The sequence below is a fragment of the Micromesistius poutassou genome, assembly GCF_964030765.1.
Source record: "Micromesistius poutassou genome assembly, chromosome: 2".
Lineage (NCBI taxonomy): Eukaryota > Metazoa > Chordata > Actinopteri > Gadiformes > Gadidae > Micromesistius > Micromesistius poutassou.
The window spans coordinates 6,643,162-6,668,161 of NC_140272.1; the positions used below are offsets into that span (position 1 = coordinate 6,643,162).

General features: G+C 48.6%; 2 protein-coding genes and 1 pseudogene across 3 annotated transcripts in view; 1 reads left to right on the forward strand and 2 right to left on the reverse strand.

The window, feature by feature from the left end:
* Window positions 1-742, forward strand: part of LOC311339347 (RNA-binding motif, single-stranded-interacting protein 2-like) — a 6,971-nt pseudogene extending 6,229 nt beyond the window's left edge. The window contains exon 10 of the transcript XR_014684322.1: window positions 475-742. The product of XR_014684322.1 is annotated as an RNA-binding motif, single-stranded-interacting protein 2-like (transcript). The remainder of the gene's footprint in view (window positions 1-474) is intronic.
* Window positions 743-6,020: 5,278 nt separating this feature from the next.
* Window positions 6,021-10,147, reverse strand: faim2b (Fas apoptotic inhibitory molecule 2b; the record flags this gene model as incomplete). Its single annotated transcript, XM_084464727.1, has 11 exons — window positions 6,021-6,170; window positions 6,453-6,506; window positions 7,315-7,410; window positions 7,657-7,744; window positions 7,910-7,996; window positions 8,373-8,423; window positions 8,532-8,585; window positions 8,692-8,756; window positions 9,266-9,333; window positions 9,814-9,877; window positions 10,133-10,147. 11 exons carry the CDS (start codon window positions 10,145-10,147, stop codon window positions 6,021-6,023), a joined length of 792 nt encoding a protein of 263 aa, XP_084320853.1.
* Window positions 10,148-13,128: 2,981 nt separating this feature from the next.
* LOC311338400 (nuclear receptor subfamily 1 group D member 1-like) lies at window positions 13,129-23,551 on the reverse strand. Its single transcript, XM_084463672.1, has 8 exons — window positions 23,056-23,551; window positions 18,098-18,406; window positions 17,904-17,992; window positions 17,350-17,494; window positions 15,068-15,663; window positions 14,772-14,957; window positions 14,437-14,647; window positions 13,129-14,287 (listed from the first exon to the last, which is right to left on the reverse strand). Exons 1-8 carry the CDS (start codon window positions 23,069-23,071, stop codon window positions 14,091-14,093), a joined length of 1,749 nt encoding a protein of 582 aa, XP_084319798.1. The 5' UTR covers window positions 23,072-23,551; the 3' UTR covers window positions 13,129-14,090.
* Window positions 23,552-25,000: the final 1,449 nt, after the last annotated feature.

The following is a 25,000-nucleotide window of genomic DNA, read 5'->3' on the forward strand; positions in this document are numbered from 1 at the left end:
CTGGGGAGGAAGAGGCTCTAGGCCAGGGTTAGGGTGAGGCTGGGTGAGGCTGGCCCCAGGCTCCAGTCTGGCTGGAGAACCATCTGGAAGGACCTCTGAGATGATTCACTGTTCAGTCGCGCTGTTTGACAGCCGTAAAGAAATGTTTTCTATTTACATGTGAGCCTCTCCTGTTACGGAACGACATTCCGGATCATTTCTCTGGGCCAAAACCAAACGTTTGTGATCTGATGAATGATTGAAAATTGGATTGGAAATGTGTTGGACGTTTTTCAAACAAGATCGGGATGATAGCAACGTTCTCTTTAATTAATACGTAATTAATATATGTAGGCCTATGAAAAATACTAATATATTATATCAATACCCAACGTTGATATGATTTTTGGAATTTAGATAAAGTGAAGCACGTTGCCTTGACTGTTACAGGAAGTACATTGAAAGACGACCAATCAGGTGTGGTTTCCCTTCCAGCTCTCGACCAATGAGGGGGCTGCAGGCGCGTGCTTAGCTGAACCAATGACGGTTCTCCTGGGAGTTGGAACATGTTCCATTCCAAGAACAACAGCGTCGGACAGGAACACGGATGACAAAAGGAACGTGTGTATTTTCAAAGATTTAAAAAAGGACAAACATGGCTTCATTTGAAGTTTTCACTGCTTCATCCGGAGGTCAAATCGACCGCGGTGAAAACTTTTACTTTGAAGCTTTGATCTATTTTCATAACTGAGGAAAACACGACAAAAAAAAGGAAAAAGGAAAAGACACATTATTTTGGTGCACGTAATATAACAAATTCTTATTTTTTAAAAAAGGCATTCTGGATGTTTCAGAGTGATTTAAGGATTAAAGTTGTAACACAATGTGTCTTTTATTTTTTTTGTAAAATATGCAGACTTTTATTTTATTTTCTATTTCCTGATGTCAGTTTTTTGTCTATTTGCAGCAGTAGGGTAGAGTTTGTACAGATTGAACCTAAGGCCTTTTTTCGTGTGTTTGGTGACATTTAAAGTAGAGGAACAAGCGGTTTTCAGCTCCTCCTCCTGGGACAGCAGAGCCACAATATTCCAAAAATAAAAGCGGGCTCTTTATATTTTATTAATTTGCAGAAAATGTACACAGATGTACATCTGAACACAAGACAATCATAATTATTTATCTTCCTATTGTTCATGCAGTTCTTTTGTTAGCGAATCTACAACTCACTCATAGCCAAGCACTTATTTAATGCGTTAGTCTGTTAACTTTAACTAAAGCTTCTAAACAGGACATTGTTAATAAGTATTAAATAGAAATAAGGATCTGAATCTGATCTGTTGAGTTAAAGGGATTCTTCACAGACACTAACCTCATGGACACTCATGTAATGGACAATAACCTCATGACATTAACCTCATGGACACTAATGTAACGGACACTAACCTCAATGACACTAACCTAAAGGTGTCCAGGTCAAGTGTGTTCATGGTTTCGAGGGTTCAGGTAGAAATTATAATGCATCTTTTCATGCGGACATAATGTAGTTAGAACAGTCCCCTTGAGTGTCCCTTTAAGGGTTAGGGTTAGGTTTAGGGTTAGGGCTAGGGTTAGGGCTAGGGTAAGGTTTAGGGTTAGGGCTAGGGTTAGTTTCTGTTTAGGGTTAGGTTTAGGGTGAGGTTAGGTTAAGGGTTAGGTTAGGGTTAGGTTTAGGGCTAGGGTTAGGGCTAGGGTTAGGCAGACTACTATCATATTGTTTCTTTGAGCTAACAGACTACTTATGATCAGGAGGAAATCAAGAGAAATGGTGCATTCATCGTCGCTGCTGTCCACTGAACACCAGGCCAGTAGAGGGGTCAGGGGGGGTGGGGAGAGGTCAGGGGTCAGGAGGGGTAAGGCGGGGTCAGGAGGGGTCAGGGGTCAGGAGAGGTCAGGGGTTAGGAGGGGTCAGGGAGAGGTCAGGGGTCAGAAGAGGTCAGGGGTTAGGAGGGGTTAGGGGGGGTCAGGAGAGGTCGGGGGGTCAGGGAGGGTCAGGGGTCAGAGGTTAGGAGGAGTCAGAGGTTAGGAGGGGTCAGGGGGGTGAGGAGGAGGAGCTGGAACACTTTGTTTCCCTGCTGCTGCCGTTGCCGCACTTCTAGATTTGTACTTCTATGTTTGGCACAGGCCGACTGTGTTCATGTTTTTGTCCGTTGGTTGAAAATCTGTCAACAATGAGGCTTTATTTTAGATTTTTCCTTTTTACTGTAGAATAGATTTTAGCTGTAGAAGTTTGCTAGTGACTAGATGTTTTTGAACTGTCCTTTGTTACTGGTTCTTTTGGTGTGTGTGTTCAAACAGGCTGTGCTGTTTGTTGTGCGTTCGCACACGGTCCAAGGTAACACAGTTGTGCGGCGTTGTTGTGACGTTGCCGTGGGTTTCAGAGCACTCGCGGCTCTGTGGGGGGGTGTGACCTTGTGTCCTGATTGGACGAGGCCTCCCTCACTTCCTGTTTGGTTAAAAGAGAAAGCAGGTCGTGACCTTTGTACAGAGACCGTCTTCAGCTTGTCCTGATTCCAGTCTGACCAGTAACACACTGGTTGTGTATCGTTTCTATTGCTCCAAGAGGCCGCACACACGCACACACGCACACATGCAAACGCACACAACCAGACACGCACACGCACGCACACACTTACACACACACACACACACACACACACACACACACAACCAGGCATACACACACACACGCACACACACTTACACACACCCAACCAGGCACACACACACACACACACACACACACACACACACACACACACACACACATACACAAACGTGCATGCACACACACACACACACACACACACTCCCCACTTTAGAAACTTCTGGATGTAAATATAAAAAAGGACATTTTTACGTAGAGCTGCAGATCATAGAAGTGCCATTACAGAGGCCCGTAGCACTTCTGAAGACAGAAGGACGAGACTCAATCAACAAAGCCTTAACACTGATCGGGGATGACGGACGGTCTGCTGCGTTCAGCTCTGACTCGAGGTCCGGGAGCACGACGCCTTCGCTCTGTCCTCAGACACGTGTGTCCACGTTAACTCAGCCATGAAACCACACAGAGAGGCTGTCTCCCTGGCTGGAGCTCCGGCCCACAGTACCAGGGGGCTGCGCTCTGCCGGCGAGGCAGACGGAGCCACAGGTCCAGGCTTTCCATCGCTCTGCTCCTCTGAAGCTCCTTCTCCTCATCCTGACTTCTGAGGCCTCTCCTGACGCTCTCGTTCACCACACAACCAAAGATCATGTCGTTTGTTTAGTCGATGAGTTCAGATCCCTCTCACATCCACAGCAACCAGGGTGCCCTACAGAGATAGCTTTTCATCGTCAGAGATCCATTATACGATGAAGCATCCATTAGTGTCCAAGGAAGCCATGATTAGAGTTTGTGAGAGTTTCTCTGTTATCGTGAAACTCTTAACGCCCCAGACGAGAGTGGGCTTCAGATCTCACATGGCATTGGGATATCGATAAAATGAACGTCATTCATTGATTGTATATTTTTTAAATGTATGCAAATATGAGACACCCTTGGGGGTGGGGTATGCTGATGATCAGACGAGAGGTCAACATCTTCAGGTCACCGTCTAGAGGTCACCATGTAGAGGTCACCGTCTAGAGGTCACCATCTAGAGGTCAATATCATGTCCATCTGGTCTGGGTTCCTCCCCATCTGTTTCCTATCCACTCGGTTCCTCCACACTTTCCCTGGTTTTCGCTCTACTCCTGTGTTTTGTTTATGGCTGTTTATTGTACATTCATTCGTCCGAAACACTTTGTCAGACTCACTCTACCAACCTCATGAAGGAAAATGTCATGGATATTGTTCATCTGTTCAATGAATAATGATATTTCATATGTAAGCCATCACTTGGAATACAGAAAAGAAAAATGATTTTGAAACTATGAAATGATCCCATCTCCACCAGGGCTTCATGAATCTTTCCTAAAACATAGAATCATGATGCAAATCACGGCATCCATTATTAATCATAAAGATAAATAGTGCTGAAGACATGGGCTTTCTTTTGTCTCTAGTCCAGCCAGTTGTCTTTTGTGGTCAAATGACGTAGATTCCGTGGATTATTTCATAGCTTCAGAATGTATTTGCTGCTAAAACGGGAAGTCAGGCAGTGTGCCGGACGTAGAGCCCTCAGACCGTCCAAAACGTCTCCCGTCCCGACTCCTGATGACCTCTAACCCCTCTAATGTCTCCTGATGACCTCTGACCCCTCTAATGTCTCCTGACTACCTCTGACCCCTCTAATGCCTCCTGTCTCCTGACGACCTCTGACCCCTCTAATGCCTCCTGACGACCTCTGACCCCTCTAATGTCTCCTGACGACCTCTGACCCCTCTAATGCCTCCTGACGACCTCTGACCCCTCTAATGTCTCCTGACGACCTCTGACCCCTCTAATGTCTCCTGATGACCTCTGACCTCTCTAATGCCTCCTGATGACCTCTGACCCTTTCTAATATCTCCTTTCCTGACTCCTGATGACCTTTGACCCCTCTAGACGTGTGATGAGTTCCAAGCGTCTCACGAGTGTTCCTCGGCTCTCTGCAGAGCCAGGTTCTTGTGAGTCACAGTCCTCACCTCTCTGGTTCTTGTGAGTCACAGTCCTCACCTCTCTGGTTCTTGTGAGTCACGGCCCTCACCTCTCTGGTTCTTGTGAGTCACGGAGACGTTGTGAACACGAGGCTCTACGTCCTGCAGCACTGGCAACCAGTTTATTTATACAACAACTCATTTTGTACAGTTTGTCCGAGGAAAGAGGTTTTGATATGGTTTAGCCGCCCGGCGCCTTAGTCTTCCTGTGCCACAGTTTGTGATTTTGTCTAACTTGTGTTTTTTTTTAATTGAGATTAGATTTCCTTCCTTCCTTGATTTTATTCCTTGAATTTGAATACATTTTCTTGTTTTCTTTTCTTTTAATAAAAGTCTTGTTTTAATGGCGGAGTCTGTTGTGATCTCATTGTCCAAAGCTGACGACACACACACACACACAGATATTTGTGGGCACTAAACATGAAAAAACACCTCAACGCACAAACGTGGTCAGATGGTAGTGAATAATAGTGCTCGAATTTATTTGCATATTGACAAAAAGTTGTATCACATTCTTTCTTCAGAAAACATGAATTTCAATAATCATATAAATAGTTCTACACTATTTCTATAAAATATAGAATCCTTATAAATCTGGATTTGAAGCTGTTATGTTTCAAGTCCCACATGAAGACCCAGAGAGCCTCAGCTCTGCGTCTCTCTGTCCTGTCCTTCAGTACCTCTGTATCTGAAGTCATCTCATACTCTCGTCTCCTTAACCACCAGCTTACAAAACAAGAGCTGAACAACATCAACGCGCGGTGCTATTTAGAACATAAATATAAATAAAGTTTGATCGTATCATCATCTGCAGAAGAACACATAGAAAAAACATTACAAACACACAAGTAAATGCTTACAAATCACTGTATAAACTGTAAGTGTAATACTGTAGATCTATTTGGTCATTCATAGTGTCAGAGTGCATGAACTTAGCGTGTGTGGTCCCAGCAGGGAATGGAACCCCTAACCCCTCGTACCTGAGCCTCTCAGGTACCAATCTCAAGCCACCATCTCTGCAGTCGTGATTACTCGGCTGAACGACTCAGCTATTTGAAGAGCCGACTCCACGGAGTTGAGTGTTAAAGTGCAGGTTTACTGAATCCATTCCATGAGGTTATTCCCTTCGTTGTCTTTTCTAAAGACACGTCTAGAAACCAGTGGGTCAGTCCCTTCATGGTCACTCTCTGTGGGATTTAGGTGAGAATATAACTGGATTTACTGGGACAAGTATCAAATAATAAAACCCATGGTTATTACTGACCTGTGATGGGTTCACAATATCGCAAGAGAGCGAGCAGACGATATGAATAATAATGATGATAATAATAACATGACTAATGATGACAATGGTAATATGAATAATAATGAGGTTGACAGGAAGCTGGTCACTCCCGGCCTCCCCCGATGCACTGCAGCAGGAAGCTGAAGAGGTAGACGATGTCCAGGTAAAGGTTGAGCGTGGCGAACACGTACTCCTCCGGACTGATGGCATAACGCTTGTTACCTAGCAACAGCTGAGTGTCAAAGGCCAGGAACTACAGCACCGAAGGAGAGAGAGAGAGAGAGAGAGAGAGAGCGAGAGGTAGAAGGATACAGAAATATAAAAAAGAGGAGAGAGAAGCGGGTGAGACAAAGCGAAACAGACAGACAGAGACAGACAGACAGTGAGAGAGACAGACAGACAGACAGAGACAGACAGACAGTGAGAGAGACAGACAGACAGACAGAGACAGACAGACAGTGAGAGAGACAGACGGACAGACAGACATGTCAGGACCTTAATGACTGTGGTGAGAGAGCACTGATGGGGTTCTTACCAGAGTGAAGAGGATGGCTCCTATGACAGCATAGACGCCATGTAACCAGGGAACCTGAGGAACCAGGAAACACACGTAAGAGCACATGGTACCAGGACACACACGTTAGAGCACATGGTACCAGGACACACATGTTAGAGCACATGGTACCAGGACACACGTTAGAGCACATGGTACCAGGACACACGTTAGAGCACATGGTACCAGGACACACGTTAGAGCACATGGTACCAGGACACACACGTTAGAGCACATGGTACCAGGACACACACGTTAGAGCACATGGTACCAGGACACACATGTTAGAGCACATGGTACCAGGACACACGTTAGAGCACATGGTACCAGGACACACACGTTAGAGCACATGGTACCAGGACACACGTTAGAGCACATGGTACCAGGACACACACGTTAGAGCACATGGTACCAGGACACACACGTTAGAGCACATGGTACCAGGACACACACGTTAGAGCACATGGTACCAGGACACACACGTTAGAGCACATGGTACCAGGACACACACGTTAGAGCACATGGTACCAGGACACACACGTTAGAGCACATGGTACCAGGACACAACCACAACAAGGGGATTCTGGCGCACGGCCTCTGCTACATAACCACACAAGCCGCGGCTAATCCCTGGATCACGCTCACAGAAATAGCCCGAGACAAGACAAGGGCTTTGCTTCCCTCAGTCGGTCATGATCACATCTAGAAACGTCTGGAAAGTGTGTGTCTGTGTGTGTGTGTGTGTGTACGTGTGCCTGTGTGTGTGTGTGTGTGTGTGTGTGTGTGTGTGTGTGTGTGTGTGTGTGTGTATGTGTGTGTGTGTGTGTGTGTGTGTGTCACTCACGTATCCAAAGGGAACGACGATGGAGAGGGTGATGGCGCAGAGCAGCATGACCACGCAGAGGGCCATCATCACGCCCTGGCAGGAGGTGAAGTCAAACTGGGGCCGTGGGGGGAGAGAGGGGGGGAGGGGGGGAGGGAGGAGGCAGAGCAGAGAGTGGGTCTTATTTCACCTGGCGGCCATCTTGGCTCCAAACACCAGCAGGTGAAGGAACAGAATGCAGAGCTGGGTGGAGGAGCCAGGGCTGGGTGTGGGTACGTGTGTGTTGGTATGTGTGTGTGTGGGGGTTTGTGTGTGTGTGTGTGTGTGTACGTGTGTGTGTGGGTACGTGTTTGTTGCTCTCACCTTGCTGTGGAAGCTGAACAGGGTGACAGACAGACAGACGATGGCAGTGATTCCCAGGCACAGCACCACTGACTTGGTGTTGTAGAAGCTGGTGGAACAAGGAGAGATTCATGACGAACGAGAATGCATCCTATTGGTCGGACCGTTCAAGTGGTTTCATTCAAACTGATGTGTGATTTAATTCCCCCCCCCACACACACACACACACACACACACACACGTCCTAGTATGAGGTGGCACAGGTTGTGTTTACCTTGACATGAAGCCCATCATGGAGGCCATGCTCAGAGTCTGAGGCAGCAGAACCAGGAAGCCGGCGGAAATGGAAGAGGGGCAGTCACTTTAAAGTTATCCTATTCAATGATGTATTGTTTTATATTACAATCTGATTTTTGTGTGTGTGTGTTGGTTGAAACACACATGTGTGTTACTTACAAATATGGTTAACAAAACAAGGTTCATTGGGTACTGCCTCCTGTAGTTGGGAAGAGAAAATGTATTTCAGACAAAATATACGAGTTCATAAATGTGGCAGCCATGTCTTTTTTTTAAATAATGAATTAACTCAATGGTAAACTTGATGTTACTACGTTATTTAAAACATAATGTTATTATGTTATGTTAAATGTAATTGTATTGTGGTTTGTTAACTTAATGTCATTACGTTATGTTAACTTAATGTCATTACTTTATGTAAGGTTATTGCGTTAACAGACCTGAGATCCCCACAGCAGGTCAACGCGATGTACGTCGCAAAGAAGGTCAAACTGTGGAGAAGGTCAACATCTCATCAGCCATGAGGTTCAACAGCAGAGCCTCCAGCAGACTGAGGTTCAACAGCAGAGCCTCCAGCAGACTGAGGTTCTGTTACTTACTAGGAGCCCATGTATAACCCAGGGTGGGTCTGGATGTAGAACCGCACCGGCCCGCTGGAACAGCAGATGCATCAGTCAGTTACCTGGTTAGTTAGTTAGTTAGCTAGTGAGTTAAACCTAGACTGGAAAGCCATACAAATACAGAATAATTAGAACTTACCTAAACGTGAAGAGAGAAACGATAGCTACGCTCACCAGCAACTGGATCATGAGGATAGCATAGACCTGCAACACAGCATGGTATTATTAGACCAGCAACGTATGGTGATACACCAATACTCAATAGACCTGGAACAAAGCATGCTTTTATTATGGTGGATGCTCCCATATTCAATAGGCCTGCAACACACCATGTAGTATTATAGTGGGTACCCCAATACTCAATAGACCAGCAACCCAGCATTTATTATTATGGTGAACACCCCAATACGCAATAGACCTAGAACACAGCAATACATCCACCAATATTCAACCCCTACCTGAAGGCTCCGGTATGGGTTTTCTTCATCCACAAGAAACAGACATTGAATAACAACAGACCCTACACCTCCCACTGGTGGGAAGAATATGTACGTGTAGTAGTACACTGTGTATAACACACACACACACACACACACACACACACACACATGCACGCATGCACATATATAAATATATATATATATATATATATATATATATATATATATATAGATGAAAGAAGAGCTTGCAGGGCATGGACCCATGGACCGTACCTTCCTGATGAAGATCCTTCTCACCGCCTTGTCATCCATTGAGAACTGGATCTGCATCTCCTCATAGCCTGCACACACACACACACACACACACGCACACGCACACACACACACACACACACACACACACACACACACACACACACACACACACACACAGATGCACACGCACAAACACACACACACACACACACACACACACACACACACACACACGTATTACCCGGTCAACCTTAGAACTAGAACAAGCTAAACTTTTACACAAACATATATTTTTACACAACAAATATAATTTTTTGAGGTGTGTTGGCACAAAGAGGAGAGACACAATATACAAACACAGAAGGCCACTCTACAGGACATTCAATAAAACAATATAGAAGATAAACAATATGCAAATCATTAAAAAATATGAATATATGATCTTTGAAATGGGTACAGGGAATGATGGTTGAATATAGTTCTCCACACATTCTGTGTGTTGTGTATAAAGCCTGATGGGCGGAGGCAGGTAGACCTCTTGTGATTGGTCCAGGTGATATGTTTACCTTCAACAGCTTCCTGATAGGTGGGTGGCTGCTCATTCTCTGCCTTACTTGCAGGGGCCCCCTGCTGTTAGAGGAAACACCAGAACTGAGTCAGTCTTTAATCATCTCGATGGAGCCCATAAGTGAATTTAGCAAACTTCACTTAGTAGTCTGAGAATCATCACAAGAGCAAGGCCATGTCACCGGCAGACTGCTATAAAATAATACCCCTACGTCTAATACTTCCAATACCCCATCCCATTCCAACTCATCAAACACATCTGAGTCCAACATGTTCTTTAGAAAGTATCTCTGGACTTCTGGAATAGTTCAAACGTACCTTCCCCTTTGACATCTTCACTCCGTGTGCTCCTCCTTGGGATGTTTACAAGGATGTCAAGTGACTGTGGGGTCGTTTCTCTGGCGTCTCCCGTGGGATTTGAACTCTCTTCTTTAATACTCTTAAATAAGTGCGTCTTGTGTGCGGGCTCCTCTGCTCACGTCCTCACGTCTTGTTTTCTTCCACCGCGAGGTTGTGGAGTGCTGCGTACACAGCGGCTATTTTGAGTGTCTGTCAACTGTGCGGATTACACTAAACCTTTACAGAACAGCATGCGTTTAAGCCGTCTCTAACCCCGATCCATCCTTCACCCCCGCCCTCGGCCTGATTGGTTCGGCCGACGACGTCCAGGTAGAGCCAAGCGCTGAGGTGGGGCAGGACCGTAACACTGGCGGCACAAAATAGGGGTGTTCTTTTTGTCTGTGGAGTCAGCCAGACTTTTGCTTTATATATAGACGACAGAGTAGTAGGAAGTTGTTGGGACATTAGGGTTGCTTGATAATCATTATCAACCTTCTCGATTCATATTGTACATTTTATTACAAACATTTACTTGGTCCCACATTTATGTTTAATTGTACATTCTTTAATGACACGTATATTATCGGTTTATAGTTTTATCAGTCCATTAGCATGTATGAGCGTTACTGTGTGATGATGACCTCAGAACCCATAAGCCTGGTTCCTGGTGGCACTGATGACGTCGTGGTTTGACGGGTTGAGTAACGGCAGGGCAGGTCTAATGAGATCCAACATAAGGCCTTAAGCCACTAAAGAAATGGACATGGGATACACGGGATGTATGTACAAATGGGATTTCCCTCCTCCTTTAATCCGATGTTGGCTTACATGTTATAACTTATATGTAACGGTTGCATCAATGCACACGGTATATAGGTCAAATGTCTAGGATTTGATTATATCATATCCGATATTGGGTAAAACACAAAAGGGATTCAGCCCTGTCAAAAGTACAACTTAAAAGTGTATGTAAACTGGAGCCGGATACAACTATGAGATCATTCAGAATGAATTCCAAAGGCTGGTGTCTTCCACAACTCTTCGGCTCTCTCACTTAGTGCTGCTTGAACTTGATGTTGTCCTGATAGCTGTTGTCTGAACAATACTTAGGCTATTTGTAGACTACACACTAATCTTTTTAAATCATGTACAGCCTTCCTAATCTATTTATCTAATTATTTATTGACCCAGCTTTTTTGTATTGATATGGTGGTTTTTACTCTGTATTTTATCAACGGTATTTTGATAGTACTTATTGTGTACTTATAATATATATGTAATATATATATATATATATATATATATATATCTACGCCTGGAGCACTTATTGTTAGTGTTATGTCATTGTCTTCTGTCAATGTTGTCAATGTTGTCTGTGTGTAATGTGTGTATGCAGCCCACTCTTTCTACCTTTCTACCAAATCTACCCTTGGGTACAAATAAAGTTACCTTACCTTACCTTATAGACATTCTTCGAAAATATACTCTTTATTCATTATTTATTCATCCTTTGTTATTTGGTTGATTAGCTCGAATCCTGTGAATGGTCATGCTATAGTCTTATCTCAAATGTTCAAGTTCAAGTCTGTTATGTAAAGTCATTTGTACGGATGCATTCTACTGTTTGACCACCAGGGGGCAGCCGGCGCCGCGTCGTGACTCGTGAGCGCGTCCTGCGGGAACGCATACCTCCTAAATGGGTCTCCGGTGTTTCTCGCCACAGCAGAATGACGTGTTCCATGGCCTTATGGAATTTGATTCCATGAGTAATTTGTGCGACTAACCTTTATGGCCTGAACCGGTTCCAAAATGGCAAATGTCACCGCGTTGGCCGGCGTCACTCTGGGCTATTTCGGGTCGGCCGGCAGGTGGTGCGTAAAGGCACCTCCACAACCTCACGGCTCGCCTTTCCATTTTCCATGATCCGCTATGGATTAGATGACCAGATAACATGCCTACCGTAGGCTTGGGCTTTATTCACCAGACAACTAAAGCTCTTTGTACGTCCCGTCATCCTAGAGTCCTACTTACTGGGAGTAACACACTGAACCAGTGATAACAATGTTCCTGATGGACTCGTCTTATTCTTTCCTCTGGTACATTTAGCCAATCCCGCCGTATCTGTCCCACTAATTATTTTTATAGGAAAATTAAATGCGTTTCTGATGATGAATTTTTATTAAATTTGGCAACAAAAATGAACCCTAAAAGGAGCTTCGTTTTGTTGGACTATTACGAAGGAAATAAACCCTGGATTACGTAATAATCTGTTTTCTACCGCAGTCTACCCTGACAGTGAGGGTTAAATGTTCGTAGTATTAATCTGCCTAAGAATTGAACTCGATGTTACCGAACTATTTCTAAAACAGATAGTTGGTAAATGAACGTTAATGCTTCACCTTTAGTGCCATAAAACATTGGATTCAGTGATTGGGTGTTACGATCAATGGAACCGAGATCTCATTTATCTACCTCTGAATATATCAAATACTATTTTACCCTAAAGGAAATTTTAATTATATATTCCTATAAATAACTATTCCTATAGTGCGTAATGAGGCTGATGTCCTTCTGTTGCTAGGCGACGCCTCATCAGTATGCCCAGGTAAAGTGCATCCAACAAGGAAACATGGTGACACAGCAGTGCTATATAACGTAGTTTAATTATAGTACATACGACATAAACCATTTACAAAATATTCACAATGAGAGTATTCACAATACATTTTGCTTATAGAGATTTAATAGGTCTGCAATATTGTCTTTTTCTTTTGAATATGGCGTCAATGTGTTGACGCGACCGACTTGGTACAATAATTAGCTTCTAACTTCGTATAGCAATGCAAGAAAAATTGCAATGAGTAAGAACCATTTATATATATATGTATATATATATATATATATATATATACATATATATATATATATATATATATATATATGATTATACACAGAATGTACAACAAAAAGACCTCGACATGTAAACCATCCACCTTGGTCTAAAATGACCAATCATTTCTCTCCGATCACTGAATACAAATGCATCGCAATTGACGTCACGTCATAAAAATGTTTCTCTCAAATGCATTTCCACTTCAATTCCAAATTGAAATTCTTCATAAAGATTTACAAAAACTGACAGTATGAAAATAGCTTAGATCATTTCACCAGTGCATAAACCAGCCGCCAACACTTGAAAGGACACGTTTCTATTGCTATAATATATCTATGTAGGTTCCAGAAGTAGCCTGAAGCATGAAAAGTGCATTCTTATTTGTTTAGCATGAATGTGTCGTATTATATCACTGTTCATGAGTAAGTGTCCCGGGTTACCCCCGTCTCCCAGACCGCCCGGTGCCGTCGCCCCCTAGAGGCGAGGCGGTTCCACCACACATGCAGATCACACGAGACGCTCTCCAGAGTCCTGGTCCTGGGGGGAGAGGCCGCGGTCGTTGGAGCGGAGGAGGAGGAGTGCGGATCCGGTTCTTGTGAGGAGTCGGATGAAGACAGGGATCTGGAAGCGGATTGGACAGAACCACTTGTGAGTGGCAGGTACCAGATGAGCAGGAAGGGGGGGGGGGGGCGGGACTCCAGCCCCCCGGCTGTCACTCAGTCCTCTCTGTCTCTCTTCTTCCCCCCCTCACCCCTGAGTCCTCTCAAGCGTAGCGCCAGAGTACAGCGCGGTGCGGCGTGGCGCCCGGCGTCTGGCCGTCACACGGCGGCCGGGGTCCTGTGGCGATGGGAGGAGTGGGTGGAGGAGGTGGGAGGGGAGGGGAGGGGGAAGGGAGGGGGGAGCGTATCCCCACACCTGCCTGTGCCACGGGGCCGTCGGAGGTGGGGGGGGGGGGGGGGGGAGGGGGGTGGGGGTTAGGGTGGTGGTGGGGGGGGGGGGTCTCGCGGTCGCCTGCGTCCGGGCACCGCCACCAGCCCCCCCAGCTCAGGGGTCTATGCGGAAGGCCAGCAGCTTGTCCGAGTGCTGGATGTTGAGCGTGCGCAGGTCGGGCAGCCGCAGCAGCAGCTTGGGGAACAGGGTGGAGTCGTCGGGCCGGCGGTGTGACATGAGGGAGCGCAGGGCCTTGATCAGGTTCTCCTGGAGCTGCTCCACCGCCGCGACCTCCACGATCCCAGAGCGGTCTGCGCGAGGACAGGCAAAACAAACACGGGTTAGACACAACAGCCGGGCGCTCGCACGGCCCGCGCTGACGTACGCGGTGGTGTGACGTGCGCGGGGAGTGATGCAGGCCACGGGGGCGGGGTGGGGGGGGGGGGGGGGCGGCTCTTACCGGCTGACACCAGCACCACGGCCATGAAGAGGGCCATCTCGTCGGGCTCCAGGCCCAGCTGGCCCAGCTTCTCGCTGAAGTCAAACATGGCGTCCAGCAGGCAGCCCATGCCCAGGGCCCGGAGGGACGCCAGAGAGTACGTCTGGCCGTTCAGGAAGGTCACCGTCCGCTCCTTGGGGTCGAACAGCGAGCAGAACCTCACCATGAGCACCTGACGAACCACCAGAGGGAGGGACACCGTTTAGACACAGGGGGAGGAGCACCAGGACACACATGCCAGTCTGACCCCCCCGTGACACCATCCGACCGGGGAGCGGGGAGGACTCTGGTCGTACCTGGAAGGTGCCGGACTTGAGCAGCATGACCTGGTCGTGCTGCTCCAGACTCTGGAAGCCCGGGATGCTCTTGGCGAACTCCACCACCTCCTTGACGGCGGGGGTGAAGCACTGGGAGAAGGACTCCCACACCTCCTGGCTGGAGCGGCTGGAGGGGGCCACGGGGCACGCGTTCAGGGGACAGGCCTGGAGCAGGAGGAGAGAGGAGGGAGGTTAGGAGAGGTGCCACCTGGAGGCGGCGCAAGCAGAACCTCGACACATAACTTCATCTCAAGATGCACCAGAGAGGTCCTCACCAGCACTTTGGCTCCTCCGCTCAGCTTCCACGGACAGGAAGTCTGCTTCTGCGTCTCGCCGGCGGCGGAGAAGACGTTCTGATTGGCCGGCACGGGCTGCGAGGAGGAAGTGGCGCCGGTGACGGGGCACTGGCTCTGATTGGCCGCCAGCGTGTACGTGTACTTTGCGTTGTCCGTGCCGGTGCCGGCGGGCTTCTTGTTGACGTTGGCGGGGCAGTGGGTGGGGAGGTGGTAGCCGGACGGGACCCCCTGGAACTGGGACTGGGGCTGGGGCTGGGGCTGGGGGACCCCCGCGGAGTGCTGGGCGGGGAAGTCTTGCGATGCGCCGCTGAAGCACGAGGCGGAGCCGTTGTTGTTGTTGTGGTTGCTGGTGGCCTCCATCTTGAGGGGCTTCTCCTCACAGTTCATGAAGCCGTTGTGGTAGGACTGGGCGCCGGCCCCGTCGCCGGGCCGGACCTCGGGGCTGCAGGCGATCTCGGGTGGCGCGGACGCCTCCGTCTCCATGGAGACCGTCTCGTTGAGGCTGTTCATGTAGCTCTGCATCTCGTCCAGCAGGCGCTGCTTCTCCCGCTTGGGGATGCGACCGAAGCGGACGGCTGCAGAGGATCAACAGGAGGAGGAGGAGGGTTAGACGCTGTGGGGGTGATCAGCAGCAGGTCAACACTGCCTCAGTCCCCTAACTGGCAGCACCCAGCGGGGATGATACCCGGGCAATGGGCGGGTTTACTTTCAGAAACACCAGGGCTCTGTCTGACCACACTGTGACGTCCACACGATCACCAGGGGTCTTTTCACTACATGTTTCTGCTCTCCTGGTTATTTTTTATCACGACTACAGAACCACTGCAGTCTGAACCCCCTCCCTTCCTCTTCCTCCTCCTCCAAGCCCTCCATCAAACCTTCTCCATCCTCCACATCCCTCCATCCTTAACCTCCCTCCCTCCCTCCTGCCTCCTTTATCCTAACCTCGCTCCGTCAGGCAGGGAACAGATAGTCGCTCCTCCTCTGGAAACCTATTTATAGAATCCTGCTACAGTATTCTGCACCAATCTCTCCCCCCTCTCCCCCTCTCCCCCTCTCCCCTTCTCTCTCTCCCTCCTGCTTCCTCCCATCTCCAGAGTGGAGCACGGTAAGTAGGTCACTAGGTCGACAGGAGTGTTCCGTGATGTCATTACCAGAATGACAGATTGAGACAACCAGTGGGGCGGGGTGAAGGTTAAAAAAGACGAGTGTGGGCCGAGTTCCAATGATGGCTTTGCGTACTAAAGATCAATAGATAGGGAGCGAGGGAGCGAGGTGAGAGGGCCAAGGAGGACACCAGGGAGCCATGTAACGGCTCCTTGACCCCAGGCCAACTCTGTTGTTCATTACACCGGTCTCACTTCTCCTTATCTGTCCTGATCTGCAAGCCAGCGTGATCTGCAAGCCATGCTCCATAAATTATTAATTCCTGAGCATGGAAATTATGAATAAGAAAAATGAACACGTTAACGAGGGAACTGTTATTCTCTCTCTCTCCCCTCCCTTCCCCGCATGTCTGTCTTTTTTTGGGTCATCTAAAAATGTTTGCTCCAGATGTACAGAGGATGATTTATGGGAGCCTAGTTCAGTCACATCCCAGAAGGGAGGGAGGGAGGGCGAGAGGGAGGGAGGGAGACAGAGAGGGTGAGGGAGAGAGAGAGAGAGACAGAAAGGGTAAGGTAGAGAGGGAGAGGGGGAGAGAGAGGGAGGGAGGGATAGAGAGGGAAGGAGAGGGACAGAGGAAGGGAAGGAGAGAGAGAGAGAAAGAGGGAGGGAGAAAGAGAGATCGAGGGAGGGAGGGAGGGAGGGAGAGAGAGGGAAGGAGAGGGACAGAGGAAGGGAGGGAGAGAAAGAGAGAGAGGGAGAGAGGGAGAGAGAGAGGTGTGCTGCAGGGAAACTGCATAGGAGTGCATCTCTGTGCCAGTGTCTCTGTCCTCATTCCAGGACCACGGAGGTGATTAACAACTGAAGCACATCCTGGAGAACGCTCGTCTAAATGTGTTTGCACACGTGCAGTGCAGAAATTAAAACTGGGTGTGACACACCATTAAGTTTTACGGTTTAGTTTAGTCCACAACACGGTGCCCCCATTCACCCCCATCTCCCCCATGGCAAGCCGCGCTCCTCCCTGATGGACAACCCGGTGGGGGTCCTGGTGGGGGTCCCGGTGTCTGGTGTCATGGAGACGGGGTGGGGGGTGGGGGGGGGGGGGGGGGGGGGGTCTGGATCTGAGCGTTCCCAGGACAGGGCGAGGTACGTACCGTCTCGGGACATGCCCACGGAGAGACACTTCTTGAAGCGGCAGTGCTGGCAGCGGTTGCGGTTCATGCGCATGATGAGACAGTTCTCATTCTTCACGCACATCTTGTAGTGGATGTTCTGCTGGATGCTGCGTCGGAAGAAGCCCTGAGGAACCGCAACACCGTCAGTCATGGAGCTCAGCGGTTCAGTGAGGATTTCAACAACACTGATCATTACGTTAACATTCAGGGCGTTTAGCAGACGCTTTTATCCAAAGCGACTTACAATAAGTACATTTGTCAGAAGAAAGAGAAACAACAATATATGTATGTCGGTACAGTAAGGATGTTCATAGAACCAAGCACTAACATTCACTAGGTTAACCCATTCCCTATATGCAACAAAGATATCTTAGATAAGATGCTACACAACGCTAAGTACTATTTTTAAGTGCCAGGACGTACAACATACAATAAGTGGTTAAGAGGGGTGAGGGGGGGTAAGTACTCTGAACTCTGAACAAGTGGGACTTGACCAAGATGGTACTGGTTCGCTCTCCATCGTGGGGTCTCACCTTGCAGCCCTCACAGGCGTGGACGCCGTAGTGGAAGCCCGACGCGATGTCGCCACACACCTTGCATAGGAGCACCATACCTCCCGTCTCTGTGGGGGGGGGGGGGGGGACAACAGGGTTAAGACCGGCCTCTGACAGCAGACTGACCCCAGCTCTACTGAAAGAGACGTCCACGGTCAACAGGTGGTGCTTACTAGTGAAGGTGCCAGTGAAGCCGCAGGGTCTCTTCCCGGCGATGGGGTGGGTGTAGGCGGCGGGGCCGGCGGCGGCCGTGGGGTTGGCCCCCACCACCACCTCGGGGAACTGGAAGACGGTCTTGGGGGAGGGGGGCGCCGGGTAGGGCTCCCCGCCGGGCTTCAGCGCTCCGATCTCCTGGAAGGAGACGGCCTCCGGGGAGGACGGCTGGGAGTGAGAGGAGGGCGACTGGGTCTGGTACCCGCTGGACGGGCTGCCCGGGCTGGGGCTGGCGCTGCCAGAGGAGCCCGCGTACAGGATGACACCACCTGGGGAGAGGCGGCGTGAGGGAGAGGGGGAGAGAGGGGGAGAGGGGGAGAGAGGGGAGAGAGGGGGAGAGAGAGGGAGAGAGAGGGAGAGAGGGGGAGAGGGGGAGAGAGGGGGAGAGAGGGGAGGCACATGCTCAGTTCAGCGGTCCACATCCAGGGCTATAAAGGGAGCGGTGAGCAATGTAGGTCAGCAGCGCTGCACAATGCTCCACTTTGATATCAATGGGTCCAATGTGTTCCTCACTGCCACAGTGTTATCTGGGCTCCCGTGTAATGGAAAGCGCTGCGCTCTGTTACGCGTGCAACAGGACACCGAGCAGGGCTGCTGATCCACAACGCCGTCCCGCACGCACAACCAGGACAGCTAAGCCGCCGCCGCCGCTGCAGCAATCTCATTGGACGCGGTCCAAGAGGGATTCTTCTAGATGCTTAGGAATTTTTTTTTTGTCATTTTTGTATGTTTCATTATCCAAATAGCATATTGTAATTTATTATGGAAGTGTATGTATTCTAAATAACTATCAATTATATTTAAATAAAAATACTATACTATACTATAAAAAGATTTAAATGCAAGTGATAAAATGGAATCTAAATGTCATTCACAAACGGCCAACAGCGGGTCGCTTTATAACAAAGCGCGATGACAAACATTACATGTAATCGTGCCTTTTGTTCGTAACGTTTAACGCATGTGACGTAACGCTGTCCTACTACGCAGCACGGAGCGCGCAGGGCTCGAGCCCGCAGCTCACGTGTACTGGTGCGCCACCAGCAGCAGCCCCGCTCGCTCGCGGCTCCTCTCACAGGCTCGAGCGGCCACCTGACCGCGAGCTCACATGTCCTCCTGACACAGTTCCCGCCCCCGTCACACGGCTCTTTGCGCAGTCCCTTTGCGCAGTCCCGTGCAGACAACAGCAGCAGAACAACAACAGGCAGCGGGGAGATCACGTGCAAAGGAGGGGGCTTTAACGCCCGGGCACGGAGGCACGAGAGGCTGGCGGGAGAAGAAGCGTACATTCCTCTGAGTCACCGGAAGCCGGCGGGGCGGGGGCCATACATGGGCACGTTATTTCGGGCTTTACGATAAAACCGTTTTTCGATCTCGGTTACGTTCGACGAGAAGGATTAACCGTTAATTATTAAATTGATTAAACTCAATATGCTTATGTCACGCTTTTAAAGCCTATCGTTTCATATGTATCTATATATTTTTCATCGATGTAGACCTACATACCAATCAATGATTGTTTATTACTATATTACCCAAGATGTGAATGTAGGCGGTTAAACGGGTCTGCTCTCCAGTAGAAAGCTCGCAGAACAGGAAATCCGGGGATGTGCTATAACTACTATTACGAGCATCTTTAAATAACCGCCGTGTAAGACGTTGGATTTCCAGGAAAGTCCTTCGGAGCACGTTTTTTCCCAGCGAGACCTTGACACATCCGTGGAGAGCCCTCCCCACCGGCTCTCCCTTTCTTCCCTCCCCCGGCTCTCCCTTCCCTCGCCTCCCCTGAAAACACGTGCAGCGTCGGGAGCCTCTTAGCCGCTTGGCAGGCACGTGTCAACACTGGCGCGCGGATGACTCACTTGACCGTTTGCGAGCGGTCCTCCCAAAGCCCACATCTCGGCCATCGGCCTTTCGGGTACTTACGGTAAACATCTGAACCACAGGCCTGAACTGGGGGAGAAACTGTTTATATTTCCAGTGTTTATAACGAAATAAATAATAACGACGATACCCCTTTATTCACAACGAGTAGTACCGATTGAACAGGTGTCAAACTCTATAGAGCGCCTCTGGGGGGTCACACCACAGGTTCAAACAGATGACGTGCATATGGGCACAGCCATTGTACCCATACTGTGTGTGTGTGTGTGTGTGTGTGTGTGTGTGTGTGTGTGTGTGTGCATCCCAATGTTAGTGTGTGTGTGTGTGTGTGTGTGTGTGTGCGTGTGTGCGTCCCAATGTTAGTGTGTGTGTGTGTGTGTGTGTGTGTGTGTGTGTGTGTGTATGTGAAACACACACACACACACACACACTGTAGGTACAATAGCCGTGCCCATATGCGATTCCCCTTTGTGCTGCCTGTTCAGGTCCGGCCCTTGGGCACATGCTGGGACAGGTGACTCATTCCCCTGGCAGGTCTTTGTCGTGTTATCCAGGTCAGTTGTTCTTGGTGTTTGCATTCATGAGGGTGTGTGTGTGCTGAGGCCTGCCAACAGCCAGGCCGCTCGATAACCAGGTAAACATAAGAAGCCACTAGGACTAGGTCAACCTCTTTGCGGCGTTTACAAAGCGACTAGCCTGAGGCTGCTACAGGCTAGTGAGCTAAACGCTCGGCTACCCCCCTCCACCTAAACCCATTAGGCCGGGCGGTTAGACGTAACCCACTGCTCCATATAGCACGTTATGGTGACCGTAAGGTCTTGAATTATATCCTGTTTATAAAAGGTGTGGGTCGCAAACTAAAATCATGGCCCATTCACTTTTTAAACTCTTGTATTGGTTTACAGAATGGCCAATGATGTTGTTGTGCACAAAATAAAAGGTTATGAAGGTTTTTTTTTTGTTATAAGCAGTTATTAAATTAGCATTTATTGAGCTTAAACTCTTGTATGGGTTTACAGAACAGACAATTATGTTGTTGGTACAAAAATATTAAGTTGTGAAACGGTTAGTTATTTCTTAGCATTTATTAAGCTACATTTGCGGCCTTATTTGCCTTCTTATGTTTACAGTAAAAGAGCAGTGATTAATGTATTTTCCTGACATATTTATCTAAGATGAGATAGGATAAGATAAGGGGTGACCCTGAAAGGCTTCTCGTGGCTTACAGGACTTAATCAGAAGAGGGCGGACGAGGCAGAGGCTCAGCCCAGCAGGCCTCTGCTTTAGGGCCGTTACTGGTCCACAGAGACGCTGGTTCCTCTGACCCAGTGACTAGTCTCCCAGTGACCAGACTCCTAGTGACGAGACTGCAAGTGACCAGTCTCCCAGTGACAAGCCACCCAGTGAACACACTCCCAGCGAGCGGAGAGGAATCCCCGTGCATCTCCGTGGGAGGAGGCGGGGGGAGAACCGCGTACTGTGGGCGGGGCCTCGCTGTTTATCACGCGCGGCGGCACGCGGACACCGAAGCTGAAACACGTGCTGCTCGCGCGAGCCCGAGGCGGGCAAGGTGCGTATTTGCGTCCAGACGCATAACGACGCCCTGTATGTGAAACACGACTCACTGCCCGTACAACGGGAGGCCTACAGGAGACGGATTCACTCCAACATGCGTCAGTCCAGCTGTGCCAGGCGCATGTAGGTCAGGCGCGCGACGGGTTATGAACCACAGCTCAACCCACGTGTCCATATTAGGACAGGGCGAAACGAACCCAAAACGTCCGTAGGCTGTCACGACCTTTACTCTGGGAATGGGTAACACCGTATTAAGTCATTACGTGTTACTGATACGAGGGGGTTGTTCGGGGTTTTTGGTCGACAGGTGCGTGCAACGGCCGAGTGAAAGTTTGAATGAACACATGAGCGCGTAGAACATCGGGTCGACGCCCACGACTGGAACGTCACGATTCACGTCTTTGGCTCCGTGTGTTTTCGTGGCCTTCGTGTCACGGTCATGGGAGTGGGGCACTGGGAAAGTATTGTTTTGACTCACATCTCGCGTCTGTGTGTGTGTGTGTGTGTGTGTGTGTGTGTGTGTGTGTGTTGACGTAGACCTGTACGCACATGCGTGGGAATGCGCTGACAGAGGGGTGGGGGGGGGGGGGGGGGCGTTCACAGAGAATGCGCTGACCTACGACGAGACGCACCGAGACATACCGAGAACCACCGAGTCTGATGCCGTCCAACACGACAACACACAGTACATGTTTTCCCCCGCTGAGAGACACACCAACACAGCACCACACACACACTGCGTATGAAGACTGCAAAAATTAACACAGGCGGCTCATCGCTGTAGTAGCAGATAATTTAAAAATTGAATAACACTTCAGAAATGCCTTTAGGATGTAATGTCCATGTTCAAAAAGATAACTAGCGTCAAGGAAGAGCGTCTGAATGGACAGCCGTGCAGTGCACTGCCTTTGTCCGGGGCCGTTTGGGGTCATACTGCACGTCACTGGATGTATGCTTACACAACCGCATCGGTCGCAACAACAGCCCCGACAATACGGTACAAATAACGTGACACAAATAATATGACACACTATATGGAAATTATACTACGGTATCAATTATAAAGTACAAATCCTATGCTGCAAATCCTTTGCTGCAAAATAATATAGTGCTAAATAATATAATTCAGTATAAATCCTAGATGGCACAGCGCTGCCTGCTCAATGAACCCGGGATTACGAGTGTACATGTAAAGACGAAGTTATCCATAACGCGATGTGTCCATCAATAAGGAGCTGGTCATAGCTGTCACTCACTCTGTTACTGTCCATTCTCAGCATACTGTAGGAAACATTCAACAGCCGCTTATGTGATCAATAGTTATGAAGATAATGCGTGAATCCCTCACTATACAACAGGTTCATGCGCACCGATAATCCAAACCCTACACGCAAAGCAGCCAGTGTACATCAGCTCAGGAAAATAGAAAAATGAGTTAAGAATTAATGCTGAAACTCACCAGGACTATTCTCCATAATTCCGTATAGTGGTCTTCTTCAGTACGTGGTTGGGTCTACTGGGTGAGGATCTTCCTCAGGAGCTGGGTGGACGTAGGAGTCCGGACCACCATGGGGGAGCGGGTCCCAGAAAGTAGAGCAGAACCCTTCAGATCAAATAGGTTCAGATCAATCGATTACAGTCCCGTGATCGATCAGAGCGCTGCGGGACCGGAGCCGTAACCTACAGGCGTCCTGTACTGGGACGAGTGCTCGGATGAGGTCTGAGGTTTGGCTTCCACGCACGTCACTACGAGCACACCAGGAGACCTGCGTGCGCGCGAGCAGCCAGAACACTCCGCCCACTGGGACCAGCACGTTTCCAGGTGGCCAAGAAATGTGACCAGTTGTGTGTCCCCGTTCCGTGTCCCTTCAAACCCCCCGCTGTTTGTTTATGTATCAGAGTCTCCCTCTCCCTCTCTCCATCTCTCTCCCCCCGAGCTCGCGCACGCCCCCGCGGTCCTCCTCGCTTCCTGATTGGCGGAGCGCTGCGCGCGGAGCCGAGGCGTCGGAATGCTGGTGAGGCTCAGCCGCATGTGCTCGTGGCATGTGAGCCGCCCCGCGCGCTGTCCTACTGACACACATTTTATGCTAATGACCTGGGCGTGGCCAAAGCGCAGGGGCTGCGGTAGGAAGAGCGCGCACATGCGGAGGGGGCGGGGCTAAGCGTGACCGCGGCTCCGCCCACAGTGGCCCCCGTCCGCGTGTCACGTTTCGGGTTTTCGGGAGAAATGTTCTATTAATCCATTTAACGCGACATGAACAGGCTGCTACAGTGGGTCTGGACCAGTGGGTACATGATGGTACATGACGGGACGGGGGCTACTGTCCCAAAACACAGGCACGCTAACCAGTAGCGGGGAGATGTCCTACCAGGAGTCCTCGTAACATGCGCTGTGCTGGCGGATGCTGAATGTAGGTCAGCGACTCAGATCCGTGTCAGTGTTGACGGTCTCGTGTTTCCTATCTATGAGGAGATATGAACGCAGCATGAATGCATCTCTGCACAGAGCGACGCACTACGGATGGAGACATGCGATGCGGGGTTTACATTAATGTGTACATTGTGATGAATAAGAAGCGCTCTGTGACCTACATCGTGTTACACATGCGCTATAAGCAGCGGGTTGGATAAGCAGTGGTTGTATAACGGTGGCCCTTTGACCTACATTCATGACCCCTGGTCTAGTAACAGTGTTTTGAAGAAGTCGTTGTATAATACGGATATGGCTATTAAACAAGTACGCCATAGAAATAGATGCAACTCGACTCCGTTATTAATACAACAGCGCCGCACCCTGGACATTGACGGAAGTGAGACTAAGTTCATTATATATATATATATATATAGTTATAGTTATCTTTTCTGAGACACGAGTTCAGTAAATCGATCTCTTACAAGAATCTTGAATGTAAAGTTGTTACAATAATTACTACACCAGACTACATGACGTAAGGACAACATGGTTCTGACAAAAGGCAACTCACTAATTAAATCATAAATAACCCTTTAATTATAACGAGAGGGACATTCCGGTGTTACGGTTAAACCACAGAAAATGGCTTATCAAGCAGGAAACTATTACAAATAAAAATTATAGTTGAATAGCTTATAAAACAAATCAATAGATAATAGCATGATCAATTGCAAACAAATATGGAAGATATTGTATATGCATAGATTAATGTTTTATGTTATGTATAAATACACATTTTGAATACTTCATAATCTCACACTCTCAAAGGGAAATGTGATAATGCAATAATAAAAAAACTTTAAATTGAACTCACCATTAGGTGAGTTCTTTGGTATTGGCCCTTTAACTAAAGCATTAACGAAATGGTCCGAATACAGCTCCCCTATCGGTTAATCTTAGATCATTCAATTCCACAGACCAAGCTAAACTT